The 18,938-nt window shown below is 45.2% G+C and overlaps 2 protein-coding genes across 9 annotated transcripts in view; one reads left to right on the top strand and one right to left on the bottom strand.

The window, feature by feature from the left end:
* Positions 1 to 7,797: 7,797 nt before the first annotated feature.
* LOC119299755 (protein PSK SIMULATOR 1-like) lies at positions 7,798 to 9,831 on the bottom strand. Its single transcript, XM_037576904.1, has 7 exons — positions 9,822 to 9,831; positions 9,592 to 9,698; positions 9,308 to 9,490; positions 8,819 to 8,941; positions 8,657 to 8,733; positions 8,468 to 8,497; positions 7,798 to 8,354 (listed from the first exon to the last, which is right to left on the bottom strand). Exons 1-7 carry the CDS (start codon positions 9,829 to 9,831, stop codon positions 8,150 to 8,152), a joined length of 735 nt encoding a protein of 244 aa, XP_037432801.1. The 3' UTR covers positions 7,798 to 8,149.
* Positions 9,832 to 13,307: 3,476 nt separating this feature from the next.
* The window catches only part of LOC119302245, a 6,986-nt gene continuing 1,355 nt past the window's right edge, over positions 13,308 to 18,938 (top strand). The window contains exons 1-7 of one of the 8 annotated variants that reach the window (XR_005147431.1): positions 13,308 to 13,728; positions 13,844 to 13,882; positions 14,687 to 16,050; positions 16,142 to 16,184; positions 17,988 to 18,077; positions 18,181 to 18,238; positions 18,372 to 18,433. Coding sequence is in view for 2 of the 8 variants with exons in the window: in XM_037579281.1 (XP_037435178.1) it covers positions 18,007 to 18,077; positions 18,178 to 18,238; positions 18,372 to 18,433 (194 nt within the window). In the remaining 6 variants the exon portion in view is untranslated. Of the gene's footprint in view, positions 13,729 to 13,843; positions 13,883 to 14,686; positions 16,051 to 16,141; positions 16,256 to 17,702; positions 18,078 to 18,177; positions 18,239 to 18,371; positions 18,434 to 18,938 lie in introns of those variants that run through there. The other 7 variants (XR_005147428.1, XR_005147429.1, XR_005147427.1 and 4 more) reach the window with 7 other exon arrangements.

Below are 18,938 nucleotides of genomic sequence, written 5' to 3'. Positions count from 1 at the left end.
GGAGGGAGGGAGGGGGCGGATAGAAAAAGGCGCCCCTGTGCCACCGACGGGCAGGCCAGGGAAGGATAAGCGCAGACGCCGCGCCCGTCCACGTGCTGTCTGTTTCACCCCAAAAGTGGCGCAAACTTGAGCCGGTGCTGGGTCGAAAGCGGACAGAAAACGGACAAAAGTCCGTTTGCGCCCGCGCGCTAGGCCGTCTGATTCGTCCGTTTTACCCCAAACAGACGCACGCGGACAGAATGGGGCCGCGCTGTGAAGTTGGCCTTACTACACTACTACTTTTTCAGAGAGCTTGAAATAAGAGATTGGCTAGATGTTAGGTGACTGAAAATCTAATTTGGGTCAGTCGACTCGCTATGAGCCGTTAGATGCAAGATGAAGAGCCAGGTCGGGATCTTCAACCTCCGTAACGATTCACTGTTCATCTTCTTCAACATCGAACTGCCTATATACATCAGGCCTAACCACCCTTCCGTGGTCGGCGGTACTCCTACACCAGCATCGCCACCCCGCTCTTCCCCCAACCGCCGCCCCCCGACATCCCTCTAACCCTGACCCTGAACCATTTTTTCCGGGTGAATCTACACCCCCACCCCCAACGCCCCTAACATAAATAATGAGGCCACCTGCCACCCTAAAATAGATAGTGGGGTCATCTGCCATTCTAAGATAGACCGAGAGGGCTTCTCTTACGGGCCGGCGACTACTTCCTTCTATCCGGTGGCTTTTTCCTTCCTTTCAAAATCAACTGACCCAAAAATAGTTGAGATATCATATAGGGAGGAGATAATGATGAGACAACGATCGCGCATTGACTGGCTGTCTGCAGGGGACAGCAATACGCAGTACTTCTAGAAGAAGGCAAGTGCTAGAAGAGCAAAAAACAATATATCTCAGCTTGAAAGGCTGGATGGGACACTTACTTCTGATACTAAAGAGATGGCCGGAATGTCTAATGAGTTCTACGAGAATTTGTACAAGTCTGAAGGATGTATTGGGATGGAGGAGGTTTTGTCCCACATCCCTGTCACAGTGGATGGAAATATGAATGTGAAGCTTAATGCACCATATACAAAAGAAGAGGTCAAAGTTGCTCTTTTTAAATGTTTCCAACAAAAGCACCGGGTCCCGATGGTTTTCCTGCACATTTCTTTCAGAGACATTGGGACCTATGTGGAGAGGAGGTTACTGGCATGATCATCAGATTGCTCGACGGCGAGGACTCGCCGGAGGATATCAACCGCACGTTCATCGTTCTTATTCCCAAGATTGCAAGTCCAAAAATTCTAGCACAGTTTCGGCCTATAAGTCTTTGCAACGTGATCTATATGATTGCGTCAAAGGTCTTAGCTAATAGGTTGAAGATCATCCTTCCGGAGGTAATTTCTGAGGAGTAGTCAGCTTTTGCGCCTGGACGTCTTATCACGGATAATTTTTTGACAGCTTACGAGTGCTTGCATTATATGAAAACGAGGAGAGTAAAGAATAATCGGTTTGTTGCACTGAAGTTAGACATGATGAAAGCTTATGACCGCCTGGAATGGCCTTATCTGAAGGCAGTTATGTTGAGAATGGGCATTAGTCCACGTTTCACAGAGACTATTATGAGATGTGTTTCTTCAGTCACATTTTCAGTTCTTTTTAACGGTGGCAGTCTGCATGATTTCAGGCCATCAAGGGGTATGAGGCAAGGGGATCCTATCTCCCCATACTTATTTCTACTTGCAGCTGAGGGGCTCTCATCCTTATTAAAATATCACGGTGGCGGCATACGGGGTTTAGCTGTTGCAGAAACAGCCCCGCAAGTTAATCACTTGCTCTTTGCGGACGATAGTCTACTGTTCTTTGAAGCAAACATGGAGAATGCAACTCGAGTCCAGAACATTTTGAGGATGTACTGCGAAGCGTCGGGCCAACGAGTAAACACAGATAAATCCTCTATATATTTCAGCAAGGGGGTGCCAAAGGCAACACGGAACGAGATAAAGAATGCATTGGATGTTCAAAACGAATCCTTGTCAGAGAAGTATTTGGGCCTGCCCACGGACGTAGGGAAGAACAAGGAAGGAAGTTTCAAGTATTTAAAGGACAGAATTTGGAAACACATCCAAGGGTGGATGGAGAAATGTTTCTCAGCAGGAGGGAAAGAAGTCTTGATCAAATCAGTTGCACAGTCCATACCGACATATTCCATGTCATGCTTTAAATTGTGTCGCGGCCTAACTGAACATATTAATAGCCTTATTCGGAAGTTTTGGTGGAGGAGTAAGCGAGGTCAGAGAAAACCGGCCTGGGTTTCTTGGAAGACTATGTGTAAACCAAAGCATATGGGAGGCATCGGATTCAGGGATATAGAGCTTTTCAACCTTGCTTTGCTTGCTCGTCAAGTCTGGCGGCTACTTCAGGACCCGGAGTCCTTGAGTGCGCGTGTTCTTCGTGCTCGTTACTACCCTCAGAGCAACATATTGGTTGCTAACCTTGGCGCCAGGCCTTCTCAGGTTTGGCGCTCGCTGATGGAGGGGAGAGATGTGCTCGCTTTGGGCCTTATAAAGAGAATCGGGTCGGGGAGTGAAACACACATTTGGGAAGACAACTGGCTGCCGCGTGATTTCAAGTTGAGACCTATATGTTCTATTTCCCCCGCCCCGCCGCAGTTAGTGTCAGAACTCATTGATGCAACGTCCAGATCATGGAACGTACAAGTACTGACCGAGAACTTCGTTCAGCCGGATGTGGATGTTATTTTGAACATCTCTTTAAGCACTCGTGTACAGCCTGACTTTTGGTCATGGCACTACGATCGTCGGGGAATCTTCACAGTTAAGTCAGCTTATAGGATGATGAGTGGAATTAAACACCGGCGAGAGGACTGGCTAGAGCACAGGCCGAGCCACTCGAACACTGAAGCTGAAAGCAGATCATGGTCTCAATTGTGGAAAGTGAAAGTTTCGTCTAAGGTCAAGGTTTTTGTGTGGAGATTAGCACAAATGGCGTTGCCTACTAGTTCAGTCCGCCACGAGCGTAACATGGCCACATCACCTGTTTGTGGTTTATGCGAAGCGGAATATGACTCATGGCGGCATTCTTTGTTTGAGTGCAGGATGGCACGATGCGTCTGGGCTCTAGGTGATGAGGAAACGTTGGAACATCTGATTTCCAACAGCAGTGATGATGCACGTTTATGGCTATTATGGCTATTTGAATCTCTGAATCAGCAAGACCTCGCCAGAGTTCTAATCACCATGTGGGCAATATGGTGGGCACGGAGAAGGGCAATCCATGATAATAAATTCCAGAGCCCATTGTCAACCATGTGCTTCATTAACAGGTATCTGCAGGACCTTGAAATATCATCGAATCGCAATCCCATGGTGCATGGCGGCGAGGCAAAGCCCAGAGGCCGGAAGTGGATCCCTCCTAGCGAGGATGCGGCGAAGATAAATGTGGATGGCGCTGTCTCCAGATCAGGGAGGACGGGAGCATGCGCTGCTATCTGTAGGGACAAAGAAGGAAACTACATTGGCGCATCGGCGGTGGTTTTCGAGGGCCTAGTGCACGCTGCAAGTCTGGAGGCCCAAGCATGCAACGAGGCACTCGCCCTCGCTCAAGATCTTCATCTATCACATGTGATCATAGCGTCGGACTGCATGCAAGTCGTCTCAGACATCAATGGCGCTGCGCAATCATCTTCTTATGCTTGTATCATCGAAGAGATTAAAGATAGATCTTTAGACTTTGTTAAAGTTAGTTTTCGTTTTGAAAATAGGGAGGCGAATTGTGAGGCTCATGCCTTGGCAAAAGCATCCTTGACACTTCCTATCGGTCGACATGTGTAGCTAGGGAACATTTGTATCCCGTCAGTTTTGGTTGATGAATAAAACCCTAGTTACACCTAAAAAAACTGACCCAAAAATTATTTTCAGACGACTTACAAAAGTAGCTATTGTTTATATATATGCCCCGTGCGTAGCTTTGGAGTCACCCCCTGCCATTCCATTCTGCCGCTGGTGAAGCTAGCGGACCCTGCAACAAGGCGAAACGCAAAGCAAGTTTAATCATCCTGTTACAGCTAGCTAGAGGCCTAGATACCCAAACAGTTGGTCTTGATCGCTATAGCTGTACGTACATGGTACGTGTCCCTGCATGCATGCAGCAGGATCGCAGGCACTATTACCACAGCTGCGACTCGCATCATTTGCTGGGCCGACGATCAATCATGCATGCATGCACTGCACGCCAACCGATGACCAGAAGAAGGAAAAATAAAGCTAAAACAACAGTTGGTTGGCGTGTCTTAAAAGCCGACTACAGGGAAGCATCTTCAGATCACTGCACGCAAACACCATCGGCCCATGGAACGCACAGCCAGCCCTTCCCTGGGTCGGTCTGGGCCCGGCCGCACGCACGTGGTCTCTACGCCGCGCTTGGCGCGAGATACTGCCTACGTACGGGCGGCAGCGAGGGATGGAGGCGCCGATCTCGCGCTGTGCATCCGCCATGGGCGCAAGCTCTGCGTGTGCATGCACTGGCCCCGTACCGGCCAGCATGGCCCCGCGCGCACGGCCGCGCCCATGCGTGATCGGCGCCATGGATGGACCCCGGCCGGCGGCGGGCTGCTCCGCCCGTCGTCGTCTAACAGGCGACGGCGATGGCAAAGCGAATGGCCATGCATGGTCCCTGGACATGTGCTTTTGGGTGCCGCGGGCGGGCCTACGTACGGCAGAACATGCAGGCGATGCATGGCAAGGATGGACCGTGGGGCTGGCCGGCCGGCAGCGCGCCTCGGGCCAATGCGGCGGCAGCACGTCGGCGGCGACCTAGCCAGGTGGGGCGGCCGTGATTTTGTTGATTGTTACTGGTACGTAGCTTGTTGGATTTTGTGTGCCACGGAGAGGTACCTGGTACCAAGCCTGCTTGGGAAGATACATGCATGCATGTTTTACCACCCGACCAGAGTGCACGTACCGCACTTGTGATTTTGTTTGAGACATGCAACAAGAGAATGGATCGGAACGCGCAACTTGTTCAGATAGAACCTGACCGCTGTGTTAATTACCTGATAGCCAAAAGCACAAAACGAGTAATCACACAATAAGCGAGGACGTCTATCCTTCAAAAAGGTGTTGCGGAAAAAGTCAACCTAGTAGTAGTTGTTAAATTAATATCTTGTAATGGTTGTGTCATGCTCCCTCCTTTCTGGTTTAAAGGGTTAATCTAAAAAGAATCAGATTTCTATTATATTTAGCTCACTATGAATCCAATGGAGTTAAAGTGCTTTGAGTCTCATCACACCACATTTAACTCATAGGGATAAGAGAAGGAGAATTAGTGGTCATGCATGCATATTTTTTTACATGCACCATGCAAGTCCAATGAGACAGAGGGTGCTACACTTATTGCTTCGAATGCATGGGAAATATTTTATTGGACAATTTTGTATCCTCAAAACTCGTGTCATCAACTCGCAATCTATCTTGGTTGATGAGATTTCAGATTTCTACCCTCTAAACTGGAACGGAACTGTTGTGCGGACGATGTAGATCTGCACAACAGCTGCACAATAGGCAACCCAGCTGTTCGCTGCATTTTTTGCACATGCATAGATAATGTGATGCATGCTGTCATGCAAGAATCGTGCACACAATGTTGTGTGTACTCCATTTGTTGACAACTTTGGCCTCGTTGCCTTGCATCAACTTCAATAGAAGTCCATTTGTTCACATCTTTGACCTTGTTGCCTTGCATCAACTTCAATAGAAGTCCATTTGTTGACATCTTTGACCTTGTTGCCTTGCATCAAGTTCAATAAAAATATTGATGAAGAGATCTGGGGCTTCAACCTCCTCTAAAAAAATCAAACTATTACCGGGTACTTCCATCTAATATTTTCTAAGAGGCGCTATCGACCGGGGAGAGGAGGGAAGGGGGGGGGGGCGATCTTACATTTCTTCAGCAAGATCCAACTTTGTTGATTAATACTTTCCTTTTTACAGAGGGCCAAGATCGGAATTACAAGAAATTTACATTGTGGAATTTTATTAAAAAATAAAAACACCTTATATAAACGAACGGAGGGAGTATAACAAATTAAACCATATCTAAGAAACCAAAATAACTAAAGGATGACAACAAACCATGATAAAATTGAAAGTTTTTTTCTATGAAGATCGTTTGAGGTTGCCACCTCCACACGCTCATGGTAACGAAAGCCTTTCGACAAAAAAATTGCGGGAGCCAGAGTTTTGGTGTGTGTAAAGAAGAGCCTGCATGTTTGTTGGTCCATGAGTGTGTGGGCCGGGCGGCCGGGCCGGATGGCTGATCGATCCATCCATCCACCATTTATGAGCCGAATCCAGCCGCGGGGCAAGGCGACGCGCCCATCCCGGCCACCCTCAACGGCAAGTAAGCAACCAAAAACCGTCCATATGTATGCAACCGCAGCGCCGCGGCCGGCGCGGTGTCGCAGGCCGCCGCAGACGGCAGTCGGCAGTCGTGGACGGCCGGATCGTACGTACGTACGTGGTCCGGCTCCGGCGGCCGTACGTACGGCGCAGGTGGGCGCGGCGGAGGGCGCACATGAGCCGCGCCACCGGCCACGTGCGGTGCTCCCTCTCCCAGCCCGCCTCGCCGGCGGCCTGCCTGCCGGTGCATGATGCAGGCCGGGGCCACGTACGGGCGGTGGCCCGGTGGTCACGCGCGGCCGGCCGTTGCCCAACGACCGCCTCACCAAACCTACAATGAACCAAACTGACTCCACCACCGCCACGCTAGCCGGCCACATGGATGGTTTGGTTATTGCTACCACGCCCACTCCATCAGCAGCATTATCAGCCAATACCACCACTACATGGCTAGGCAGCTAATAAGGCAGGCCTAGCCTAGCTAGCAGTGGTAGGAACAGTACTGATCTCCACTCACCAGAGAGTGGAGACGGCATGAGTTTTCAGTGAAAAGACAAGGGCCGGCATCACAGAACTCCTTGACCATTTGCCAGGCGTGACACAGTGACAGACACCACATGCATGGAGGGAGATGGAGCGGCCAGGTCGTGCCCACGGGGTAGGCCGATGCCATTACCACCACCACCGGCAGCAGCAGAAGAGACTGAAGAAAGAGCACGGATGGATCATCGGCCGGCACGGATGACGCCCAACAAAGCTAGGCTGATCGATGAAGCCTTTACTGCAATCTTGGCCCAGACAATCTGACGTATCCATCCAGCAAACTCAGCAAGCCACCCACAGTGGTTGTGGTCACATACCATGGAAGGAAGCAAGAAGCAGAATAAATATGCCAAGCTACGCATGGAGCGAATGGTTACAGATTTTCAGGTTCTACGCCCACTCCATCAGCGATTCAGCAGCGTTATCAGCCTACCTATGTCATTAGAGGATGAAGTATTAGATTAGTACCACCCGCAAAGAAAAAAGTATTAGATTAGTATCGTACTTACTTATTGTGATCATCTTAGTCATGCTCTGACGTTCATAAATTGTGACCATATTTATAATTCCTTATCAAACTTGTCCGGACCGAAATTATATTTATAATTTATATGGCCCCTGGTTGACATGCTTGACGTTTCAGTATATATAACTCAAGCTTGAGAGAGGTTTACAGATTCTTTTGTGATTGCCCCATGTAACGCATCAACTTGCTTGACAACAGAGTAGTCAGAAAAACAATTCCACTACGAAAAACGAAAGATATTTCGATAGGTCAAGCAAAAATGACATTGGCATAGTATTTTGTTTTGTATACAGCAGATAAGAAGTACTGGATAAATTTTGTGTATACAATAGCGTGTTCAAATATAAAGCAACATGTCTAAAAAGATGCAGAAAATCTAACTGCACAAATGTGAGGTTATCATTTACTAGTTGTCTATATATAAGACTGAGTGAACAGAGTTCTTGGAGAAGTTTCAGAAACAACAGAGAGCCTGCTTACAGCTGAAACTTCACAAGAATCAGGTCATTTCCCTCAGCGTTATAACTGTTTGACGCATCTGAAGAGGGCGAAAAAATCAGGCATCCATGGCTCTGCCTTATCCCCTCATTGCTTCGACAGCGTAGATTCGACGATAAGTTAATTCAGATGCTTCAAGTTGTGCTCGCCTCAACTGTTCATCAGTGCCTTCAGCTTGGACTCACTTCTCCTCCGTAGGCAGCGAAACAAGAAGATGAAGAGCCAGAACAAGCTCCGCTATGTAACCTTCGGTCGTCTCCTTGTCGGCGTAGTACAGCGTCTCTACCTTGCTCACTTTGGCATCTGCATGAGCGAGCATGGAACCGACACTGACATGATTCTCTTGTTCGAACCAGTTTGTTTCGTCAACATTGACACCCTCCATCCTGTAAAAGAGATTTGATTCATGAGACATCAGGGACAGCCTGACAGAACATTGCAGCTTATACATCTGTTGCACGAGCAAACGCAGAAACGAGACGAGTGGTACGTTACGTACCCTTTCATCGCCCATTCTTGAAGGCAAAGCCTGATGCATCAAGAAGGCAACCAGGTGAGCCGTGAACATATATACAATTAAGAACAATTTTCCAACATCTATAGCTTTCTGTGCAATATTGTTAAAAGTAATGTACTTCAACTCTTTAAGTAGTGGTGTTCCGTTAACTGGAAAAGTTGTATGAAGTACCTGGTGGATTCTGCAGCTGGCACAAGCCACCGCAATACCCTGTTCATTTCAGCTCTCACCTCTGCTACCGTCATGGTCTACAAGATGCAGATGCAGCCAAGATGACAAGGGGTGGATTCCCTATTCATATGTAATGTTTGCTGAAAAGAGTTGGCCACCTACCTGCTTTTCTCCGAGGGGAAAACGCCGCCGCAGTTGGGTATGCAGGACTGGTTTGATCCGAGGAGGCAGTGCTTGGTATAAAGCCACCCGAGCATTTTGAGGAACCGCTGGTGATGCCAATGCCTGGCAATGGGATATGTATATATGTCATTAAAGCATAACAAGAGTCAACGAAATTTCTAATGCGGTTTTTTTTGCTTCATTGTTGTAATGTTGGTCATGTGTGTTTTGTCCTCTGCTTTACTCTTGTCTGAATTTTCTGCTGTAAGGAGCTAAGGATCCTTAATTTTGAACTTTAAGCGGGTATGTGTGTTTTGGTATGTCTATATAACTTGATGTCAAGTACTCCCTCCGTCCGAAAAAACTTGTCATCAAAATGGACAAAAAGGGGTGTATCTAGAACTAAAATACATCTAGATACATCCCCTTTTATTCATTTTGATGACAAGTATTTCCGGACGGAGGGAGTATGTGAAAAGGGAGACATACCAAAGCTTTTAGCTGCAAGATGACATTGGCGTAATGCAACGCAAGTCCAGCGGGCCCTAACGTTTTCGCGAGGTTGTTAGCTACGCCAAGTCCTCCAGATGATTTCCTGGCATGGTTCTCCAAGAATGCTCTGTTGATCTCAAGATGGATGAAGTCCACGATCCCTACAAGTTTCTCTACAATCTGCAACAAGGCAACATGGATCGTTGGTCATTGTCATCATGGCCTGGATTGAAGAAGCACTAATCATAAGTCATCGTCCTCAATTCCTCATGCGTTATTACATCTTCCATACTCTTCGACCAGAGCGATTTCCTTTTCAAGACCTTCACCGCACCCCTTTGGCTCTTGATAGCATCAATTTGTTTCTTAACAGGAATAGCTGCCACATCTGCATATGGTTACCGTGTAATTAGAAAGGAGAGGAGACTCATCGAATGCCAGTGACAAAATGGTTTGTCGTACAATGAGTGTGCTCAAGTCTGTCCAGTGCTAGCATTTCTTGGCGCAGAACCTGAACACATGGAAAAGTGAAAACGGGATTTCAGTGTTTTGTCTGCTGAAAACATCTCTACAAGGATGTAAGCGCGCAAAGAAAAGACATAGCTGGCTTGTCAGGTGAAAACAGCTCTGCGACCATGGTTTAGAAATTTCTCTCTCAAGAAGAAATACTGACCCATGTATTTTGTGCCAATTTTATCAGATACTGCAAACTGGGAGGTGCTTCTTCACTGGAGTTGTTCTTAGATGGCAGTGCAGAACCACATCTGTTCATTGACAAGAACAGTGTATGTTATGTACACAGAACAAAAAAAGATGAGGCATGGTGAAGACATGGACTCCGAAGTGAATTAAGTGGTAACGGCGATAAGTTTTACCTGCAGATACTGAGATTGTGCCATTGAGGGCCTTCACACAGATCTCCAAGCCGGGCAACCTCTATACAAAATAGTCTCAACTCTTCTCTGCATAATTCCAATGAAGAGGATGCATGTAAGACTTTTCTTAAATAAACTGCTAAACAGACAGGCCCAGAAAATCATGTTACCGTATATCATCTTCAACGAGAATGGACAGCAGACTGTAATCTTCAGAAATAAGACAGCGGACACCTTCAGACCTAAGCACGCCCTCTTTCAGGTGCCTTATTCTTTGCTTGGAGAGGGATTTTATGAGACTGGAGGCCCTGGCAATTGTGTTGGCAACCTCAAAAGCTTGGATCGATACCCTTCTTCCTTTGGGAGCAGAGCGGAAAACGGTGCTCATGTTTGCGGAACCTGGGACGAATGCTCTACTGTCGAATTTTGCTTCTGGTTCCTGTAAGATTAGAGGAAGCAATGTACTCACAAACACCTGTGTTTGAGGCTAGTAATTAGCACGCAATACTCGATTAGTGAACTAAGAAGACATCTTAAAGGGGCATTGTTGTGAGAAGGCTACAGCTCTGCCACTCACAATGACCGGCAGTCTTCCACTCACAATGGACATCCACTAAAACTTTAGAGGGAGTCGGAAATGGTATTGACTTTGACCGGCAGTCTTGCACTCCTCTTCCTTTTGTTTCCCAGGTTTCTAAAAGCTGTGAAATCTTTCATGGATGTAAGCCGTGCCAAATAAGGCGTGCCGCAAAAACTCACAACAAAACATGACTTCTTGTGACCCGTATGGAAACGACATAACTATATCATGGGCATGGTACTTGGTACTCCCTCCGTCCAGAAATACTTGTCATCAAAATGGATAAAGGGGGATGTATCTAGATGTATTTTAGTTCTAGATACATCTCTTTTTATCCATTTTAATGACAAGTATTTTCGGACTGAGGAAGTACTTGACACAGCTGGCCATATATTTCCCTTTAGTTTTTGCAACTGCCCATGATAGAGCATTATTTACATCCATGAAACATTTCACATTTTTGGGAAAAAAAACAAAAAACAAGACAGTATATGGGTTGCACGGGCCCCTATGGGCTTTGCTTGCAATGATGCACAGGTACAGTACTGAACGAGGGTTCGATTAGCACCAGTTTTAGACAGGTCGATTCAGACAACAATTAGCATACAATCGTAGCTATGCGCTAACGGATGTCACAGCGATACGCGTCAATGATGCCTGGGCTCCGAACATTGGTCTCTCCCTCCACCTTGGTCTGGGCTCTATGATACCTGAAGTTCATATGGAAGGAAGGACTGGATGAGTAAGCAGTACTGCAGTAATGTTTTATAACAGAAGATTGCAATCATGGTGCAGGATTCACCTGAAGAACTGGAAGGTAGAGCTTGAACTCAGGCGGGAGCTCCTCCTCTTTTCATCCGTTAGGAGAGATTCAACTGAATGCTGTTCCAGACGCCATGAAGCTTCAACGGCATTGTGCATATATATGGCTTCACCCTTTGTGACAGACTGAACAAAGAATGCATGTTACCACAAGTTCATACTCTACACAGTGGTTGCACGAGCAAAGGGGAAAAATATAGCAAAGCTGAAAATAATAGCTCTAGGTTCACTGAGAAACAGCTTAAGAGTCATCATTTGTATATGTCACCACACCATGCCAACACTGGTCAGAAAAAGAAGCGATGTTGGATAAAAGTGCTATTGGCTTTCAGCTCAAAGTAACAGTGTAAGTGTGTAACAGCTAACAGCTTTGTCTTTCTCATTATGTCTTTACTTCTCCCTCATCTTTACACAGTTCAGAACTTATACACATGATTGTACTATCACTTGTGCTAGTTCCTTAGCTACAGAGTGTCAGAGTCTATATTCTCCACAGCGCCTACTACTCTTTTATTCTGATGAAACAAGGGATATATAACCTAGCACTATGGGGTTATTTTCGATTAGATAAACAAGGACAGTGCAGATATATAGGCTAGCTGTGTGGGGTTGTTGTGCACAAAATAAAAATACCCAAATTACATGGATGAATCATCAAGTAAAAATACACTTTTGTTAAGTCCGTGTTTCATCAGATGTAGAACAATTTCAATTGTTTGTTTTAGGACAAGTACGACCAAAAAGTCACAAGTCAGGATTCTCACAAAAAAGGGTGAAAATTAGAGAAAAGCTAGTGTAGTCACTTGCACAGCTACTAATAGAAAAATCTGCCAACTAACACAAAAAAGGTTTTGTTTTATTTTTGAGCATATATTTTTAAATTTTAAATACATTTTTAGAACAGATCCTTACAAATTCAAAGCATGTTGTTGTGTGTCATGAATTAGTTGTTCAACTCTAGTTGAAAGAGAGAAAACATAGACCATAGATACGCAAGAGAACTAGAGAGCGGCCACCTTCCTATACATACAGTATACCTAGTACTAGTAGGCAATCCTTTGCAAAGAGTGTTTTGATTGGCCTCTTAATACATAAACGAAGCAGACACACACACACAAATAAAAAAAGACATAGAGTACACATTACACTTGTATGCTCCATTGATTGGTTATTTAGCTCTGAGAAACACCTGTCTCTTATGCAGTTTCCACTCCCCTATAGGTACGATAAACATGAGCTACATTTGCTTTCACGAGTTCGTACAAAATTCCTCAATCCCAGGCCAATCCAACAAGTGATAATAGGCAGGAAACACTAACAAGCAGGGTGCAGAAAAGATCACAGGAAAAAGTATGACTATACAGAGGTTTTCATTTTCCAGGATTTGTAAAAAAAGGCTATTGGCTTTCAGAAAAAGAAGCGATGTTGGATAAAAGTGCTATTGGCTTTCAGTTCAAAATAACAGTGTAACAGCTAACAGCTTTGTCTTTCTCACTATGTGTTAACTTCTCCCTCATCCTTAGCTACAGCGTGCATATTCTCCTAGCATATCTCTACTCCTACAAAAATGCGAGTTGGTGATGATGGTGTGCCTGCCTTCATGCCATCTGCACCGTCTGATTTGGAACGTAAGGCTGAGATGGGTTGTCCCCGATCCACTCGTACTTCTGCAAAGACATCCCATGCAGACATCTGAACTCCACATCACACCACGCGAGGTTCTCCTTTCTCCTTCTCTCGCGAATGAACCCGAGCGTTTGAGAACCACTCCCAGATTCCTTGTGGACGGTCCCTCCCCACTCTTCCCCGGAGACCGCCGGAGTTGGGCAAGAGTCCCTCCCCTTTGTAGCTGTAGTTGTATTTAGGGTCTTAATGAATCAGATTTGACTTCGAGCTTTTGCCGGTATCTCTCCTTTTAGATCTGGCTGGAAAGGCCACCGGAGACGGCAACGATAGCAGTGTTTGCTACACTTTTGAGCTGGCTCTGGTTGTCAACTTCCAACAAGTGTCCCTTCTTCCGTGCTACCAATGGAGGCTACTAGTGGCAGGACGCCATGAGTATGCTTGGGCGTATCAGGCTCTGCCGACGAGCTACTTGCTCCCGGCGCTGCCAATGCCAAACTGCCCATAGAGGATGAGTGGTATATTTGTGCTTGACCTTTTCCAGTTTGCTTAATGTTCGATTAGGTGCCTATTTCAGAAGATAATCCCGTCCTTGTCTCTGATTTTGATTTTGTTTTTTCTTGAGGATTTCAGGATAGAAGGGCACTTCGCAACAGGGTTACGACGAGCAAGGTGGCTACTGTGTCTATTCTTATATAGTTTGTTTCAGAGAACTCAAACTAACATCTGTCAACTGTCAATTTGAAGAGAATTTGATCATGGAACAGTCTTTGGTGAAGACTGATCTAGAACTGGCAATATGTTTATAAGCGTTGTGCAAAATTTTGGTGATCTGACTGAGCGGGTCGGTTTTGAAATATAGCCAAAAATCATGTCAATGTGCCACTACTGTTTTGCACAAAATTCTGTTCTATTTGGGTGGTGCCAAACTACCAACAGAAGACAAGCTGTCTTCTGGAGTTCTGGTAGACCAATGCCAAAATTGCATAGTTGTATGTTATTTAGGGTCTCTATTGCATATGACTTGGAGTTGTCTCTGTTGACATCACGTGGTAATGAAATTTACAACATTATTCCTGTCATATTCAGTTTAATCAAGCAGTATACCCTTTGATTCCCTACTCGTAAGGTGGTATATAAATAATCAAACCAGGGTTCAAGGCATCAGTTTCTACTATGTGAAATGCAGTTTTAACTCTAAGACTCTCTGGCCTCGCTTTGGCCTTTCTACTTCTACTATACATAATTTTGGAGGGCATCAATAATTAAATCCAAGAAGTTTACCCATACACTTCTATTTGCCATGTCTTGCTCATTTTTTATTCAGATTTACTTCACTTATAATTAGATAGTACGTAGTAAGTTATACTAATTCTGGAGTGTTCCTCCCTTTTCTTTTGGCGAAAGAAAGTGTTCCTAATTTTTGAGCAAGTCCGAATTCTGAATAATTGTTTTTTGTCCTGCTGCGTGAACCAGGAACTTTTGGACTTTGGAACAATTCTCTACTACACTGCTACTATGAAAATATTAACAGCATGTAGATTTGCTTCAGTGTCAGTTGTTGTTATGAGTTTCAACTCATCTCAGCATGGTCTTAACGTATGACTGTCTTCATAGCCCTCAAAGAAGAAAAATCCTATAAGTTTAGCACAACTGATGCTGTTTCATTTGACGATCAGTTTTATTAAGCATAAAAACATTCATGTGACATCTTTCATTTGTAATGCAATGAGCAATAAAGACTTGTAGATTGTGTACCACTCTACTTGTGAAATTCTTGGCATTTTGGTTGTCTTTTGGGTCTATTTACTTCACACAAAGTTTAGCATTTTTAAACTCTTGAATGCTTGTAACCTAATGATCTACTTATAGTGTGCTCATGACAAGGTCTGAATGCTTCTAAACTTATTGAACTAAAGGGTCCTGATGATTACAATTTATCAATGTTTATAGAGTATATTCCAATGCATCTCATCCTGATATATTTTGTTAAATAGAACAATATTTCAGCAAAGGACATGTCCTTTTTTTTTTGTATTTCACAAGTACGTGATTACCATATAAACTGAAAATTGCTACATTGGTAGCATACATACTGCATTTTTTAGCCCAAATTCTAAAAAGTGCAGCTGCACTTTTTAGACGTCCCGAGCACACAGGCCTGCGAGCCGTTGGATGCGCGATCACGGTCCCCAGGTGTGCCGCTGTAGGAGGAAATCGTCCGTGCTAATTCAACCGCCGAAGCGGCAGCCAGTGTAAAATAAAAGCTTCGCTATTTCTTCCTAGAAAAAACACCTAGCCCGATCCCCTTTTCCTTGTCGAGCAGAGGAGCGCCGGCGTCGATTCCCGGGTGGTCGAGGGGGAGGCGGTAGATTGGAGGAGCCCGATCCTCTTCATCCTCTCTCTCGCGACCCGATCCTCACCAACTCCTCCTCCCGGCGACGCACCCCGCCTCCTCCAATCGGCGAAATGCCCCCTCCCACTCGCCGGAGAGCGCCGTTGCGCCTCCGCAGCCATCGGATGCCAACAGCCCCTCCCCCCGCCACCGCATCTCCACAGCCACCGACCCCTCCGGATCGCCGCATCGCCAGGATCTCAGCAGCCTGCCGGATGCAGCCGCTGCGCTCGGATCCCCGCGGCCTCCTGGATCCCATCGCCGCCGGGTCTCCCGCTCCAACGCCGGGCCGACCCATATCCATGACGAAGGCGAGCGCGCACTGCCTCCATGCTCCTCATTCAGGGCCGTTGGCCCTGACACCATCACAGCGGGCCTCTTCCTCTCCAGCAGCTCGCTGCCGACCGCATCTAGGACGGCCTCGACCTCCTGCTGCTAGCTGCAGGTGCACCTCTGTATCCCTACTGCTATCTCCTTCTGCACCATACAACTACCCTAGCTCCGATGTCTGAACTTCTACACCTGACCGTGTACAGGTGCTGGCTATAGCTTGGACTGGAGCAGGAAAATTGCATCAAGGTAGAAGGTGGATGATGGTGTTTGTGCCTTTTCTCTTGAATTGTTGCTGGTGATGGCTGCAATTTGAAGACGTCGGTTTTTTTCTCTCTTTTCATATTCTGCAATTGTGCTTCCCCTATGCGTGATGATTCTATTGCTTGGTGCATTGTGGTTTGGGTTGTTTTACTGCTTGACATTGATCTGTGTGAGCCTGTGACAGTTGGAGAGATGATAGTAGCAAGTACAAACTCTCTTGAATGGTTAGTTGATAGTATAGTGGTAACTGTACTATGATCATATAATAAAGCAGAAAAAATTCAAGATTTATATTGAGCTATTGGACTCATTTCTTCTATTAGACTTGCTGAAACTTGCATGATGTTTTGATAAGTAGATGCCTCATTTCTGCTATTGGACTTGCTCAATGGGTCGACACTCGATAGGCAATTTGTATCCCCTATCTTATTTCTTCGGCAAGTTGGCTGCAGAATCTATGGGAATTGTCTACAAACCTAGTATGAGTTGCTACCTTTTAATTTTTTTTCTAAACAAAACCTGGATTGCCTGGATATAGTATGCAATTTGCTTAGATTAGAGCACAACTTGCCTACAACAACTAAAACATTTGCCCAGGGGACACAACACAACTTGATGTTCCACACAATATAGGTCCACTTTTTTTGCCTAAAACTTGTAGGCAAATTGCCTACAAACCAAGTAGTAGGTGCTCCTGACTTCCACTACTTTTTTTCTACGGCTAGCAAACCAATGAGTTGGCTGCAAAAACTATGGAAATTGCCTACAAACCCAATACGAATTGCTACCTTTCAATTCTCTTTTTCTAAACAAAGCTTAGAGTTGCCTGGATATGCTATGCAATTTTCTTAGATCAGAGCACAACTTTCCTTCAACCACTGGTGCATTGACACAACACAACTTGATGTTCTACACAATATAAGTCCACATTTTTTTCTCGCAACATGTCAAATTGCCTATGAACCAAGTAGTAGATTCTCCCGACTTCCATTATTTATTTTTTCTTTGGTATTCAAGCTAATGAATTGGCTACAAAATCTATGGAAATTTCCTACAAACCCAGTGCAAGTTTATAGTGGCTACTTATAGTAGTTGCTCCTGACTTAGCGTTTTTCACTTGGAGCAGAGGGCAAATATAGAGGCTACTTATTGTATTACGTACAGTACTACACATGAACGGATACTTGTAGTTGTACAACACAAACCAATCTGCACAAGAGACGCATACCCCCTTCCTCACTTTAACCTGAAAGCTTGGCCGTGCCCCACCTTTGTATTTGCTTCGATCCTGCAGCACTACCACAGAGGTCTAGAGGCCTACAACGGCTACAAAGATCCCTCATGCAGACTAGAAGCATAAAAAATTGTTGCTATGCTAATCTATGACATCCCCTGGCAGGGAGAAGAAGATGAACATGAGAGAGAGAGAGAGAGAGGGAGGGAGAGGGAGAGGGAGAGGGAGAGGGAGAGGGAGGGATGGAGGGAGGGAGGGAGAGAAGAAGATGAACATGAGAGAGGGAGGGAGGGAAGAAGATGAACATGAGAGAGAGAGAGAGAAGATGAACATGAGAGAGAGAGAAGATGTAGTGGCATTCATGATTCTGAGTCATTTGTATGGTTGCTACTACTTGTACTGCAATGACTATCCTATCCTATCATATTTGAATATTTGACTAGTAATACCTGCTCTTGCTGGAGCAAACGAAAACCATTGCTCAAAACGCTACCCCTAATCACCTAAGTGTTGTAAATATTCTTGCCTAAAAAAATTGTTTGTTTTGCTTGAAGGGCCTCACTAAATTCTCAAATGATGTCAAAGCAACATTTTCGAGGTTTTGTGCACACGCCCAAGCAAGAGGCTTCAACATACACTTCCAGGTAAGCTTTGCACAAAGCTATCCATTTTTTGTTTTGTTTTTTTGTTTCGGCAAAAAATAGGAGTTGTCTCAAACTTATATGCATTTTGCCTACATCCCAGCAGGACTTGCTTTTTTTATTTTCCATCTTTGCAAGCAATAAGCTTTGCCAGCCACTTCAAGGTGAATTTCACACATCCCCAGTAGCTTTTCAACTAGTTTTTTCTGCCTCCCAAGTAGCTCGCTGTTAGTTTTTTTTTGTCCCAAAAAATTAAGGGAGTTGCCTGAAACTTATGTGCAAATTGCTACATCACAGGAATACTTCCTTCCTACGCCGCCCTTTTATTGCCAGCAAAAAGTTTTACCAGCAACTTCCAGGTAAAGTTCACAAAACCCCCAGAGCTTTTTCCAACATGTTCTTTATGAATTCCTAGTAGGTGCCTTTTTTGTTCGGCAAAAATGAGAGTTGCCTGAAACTTAAATACAAATTGCGTACATTACAGGAAGACTTGCTTTTGATTTCCCCTTCTCTTTTTTGGCACCAAAGTAACAAGCTGGCTACATAAATAGGTTTTAACTCGCAAAATTTGCCTAGACCGCAAACACAACTTGCCAAGCAGAAAAAGTGCAAAACACTATCCTACTGATGATTTTATTTTTTCAAAAACAAAAGTTGCCTGCAAGCATTAGGGAAATTGCCTACAACTCGGCACAACTTGTCTAACCAAAAAGCCACACAAGAGTATCATACAAATATAGAAAAAGTGTCTCACAACCATTTTACTAGGATTTTCGCTGACGTAGGCAAACTCTTTCTTTGCTAAATTCCTGCTTTTCCTGAACAATTAGAACTTTTTTCCTCAGAATTTTTGCTGCCCCTTTT

The sequence above is a fragment of the Triticum dicoccoides genome, chromosome 5A, assembly GCF_002162155.2.
Source record: "Triticum dicoccoides isolate Atlit2015 ecotype Zavitan chromosome 5A, WEW_v2.0, whole genome shotgun sequence".
Classification (NCBI taxonomy): domain Eukaryota; kingdom Viridiplantae; phylum Streptophyta; class Magnoliopsida; order Poales; family Poaceae; genus Triticum; species Triticum dicoccoides.
Note: the sequence above shows the minus strand (reverse complement) of the source record. Positions and strands in the feature narration are given on the sequence as shown.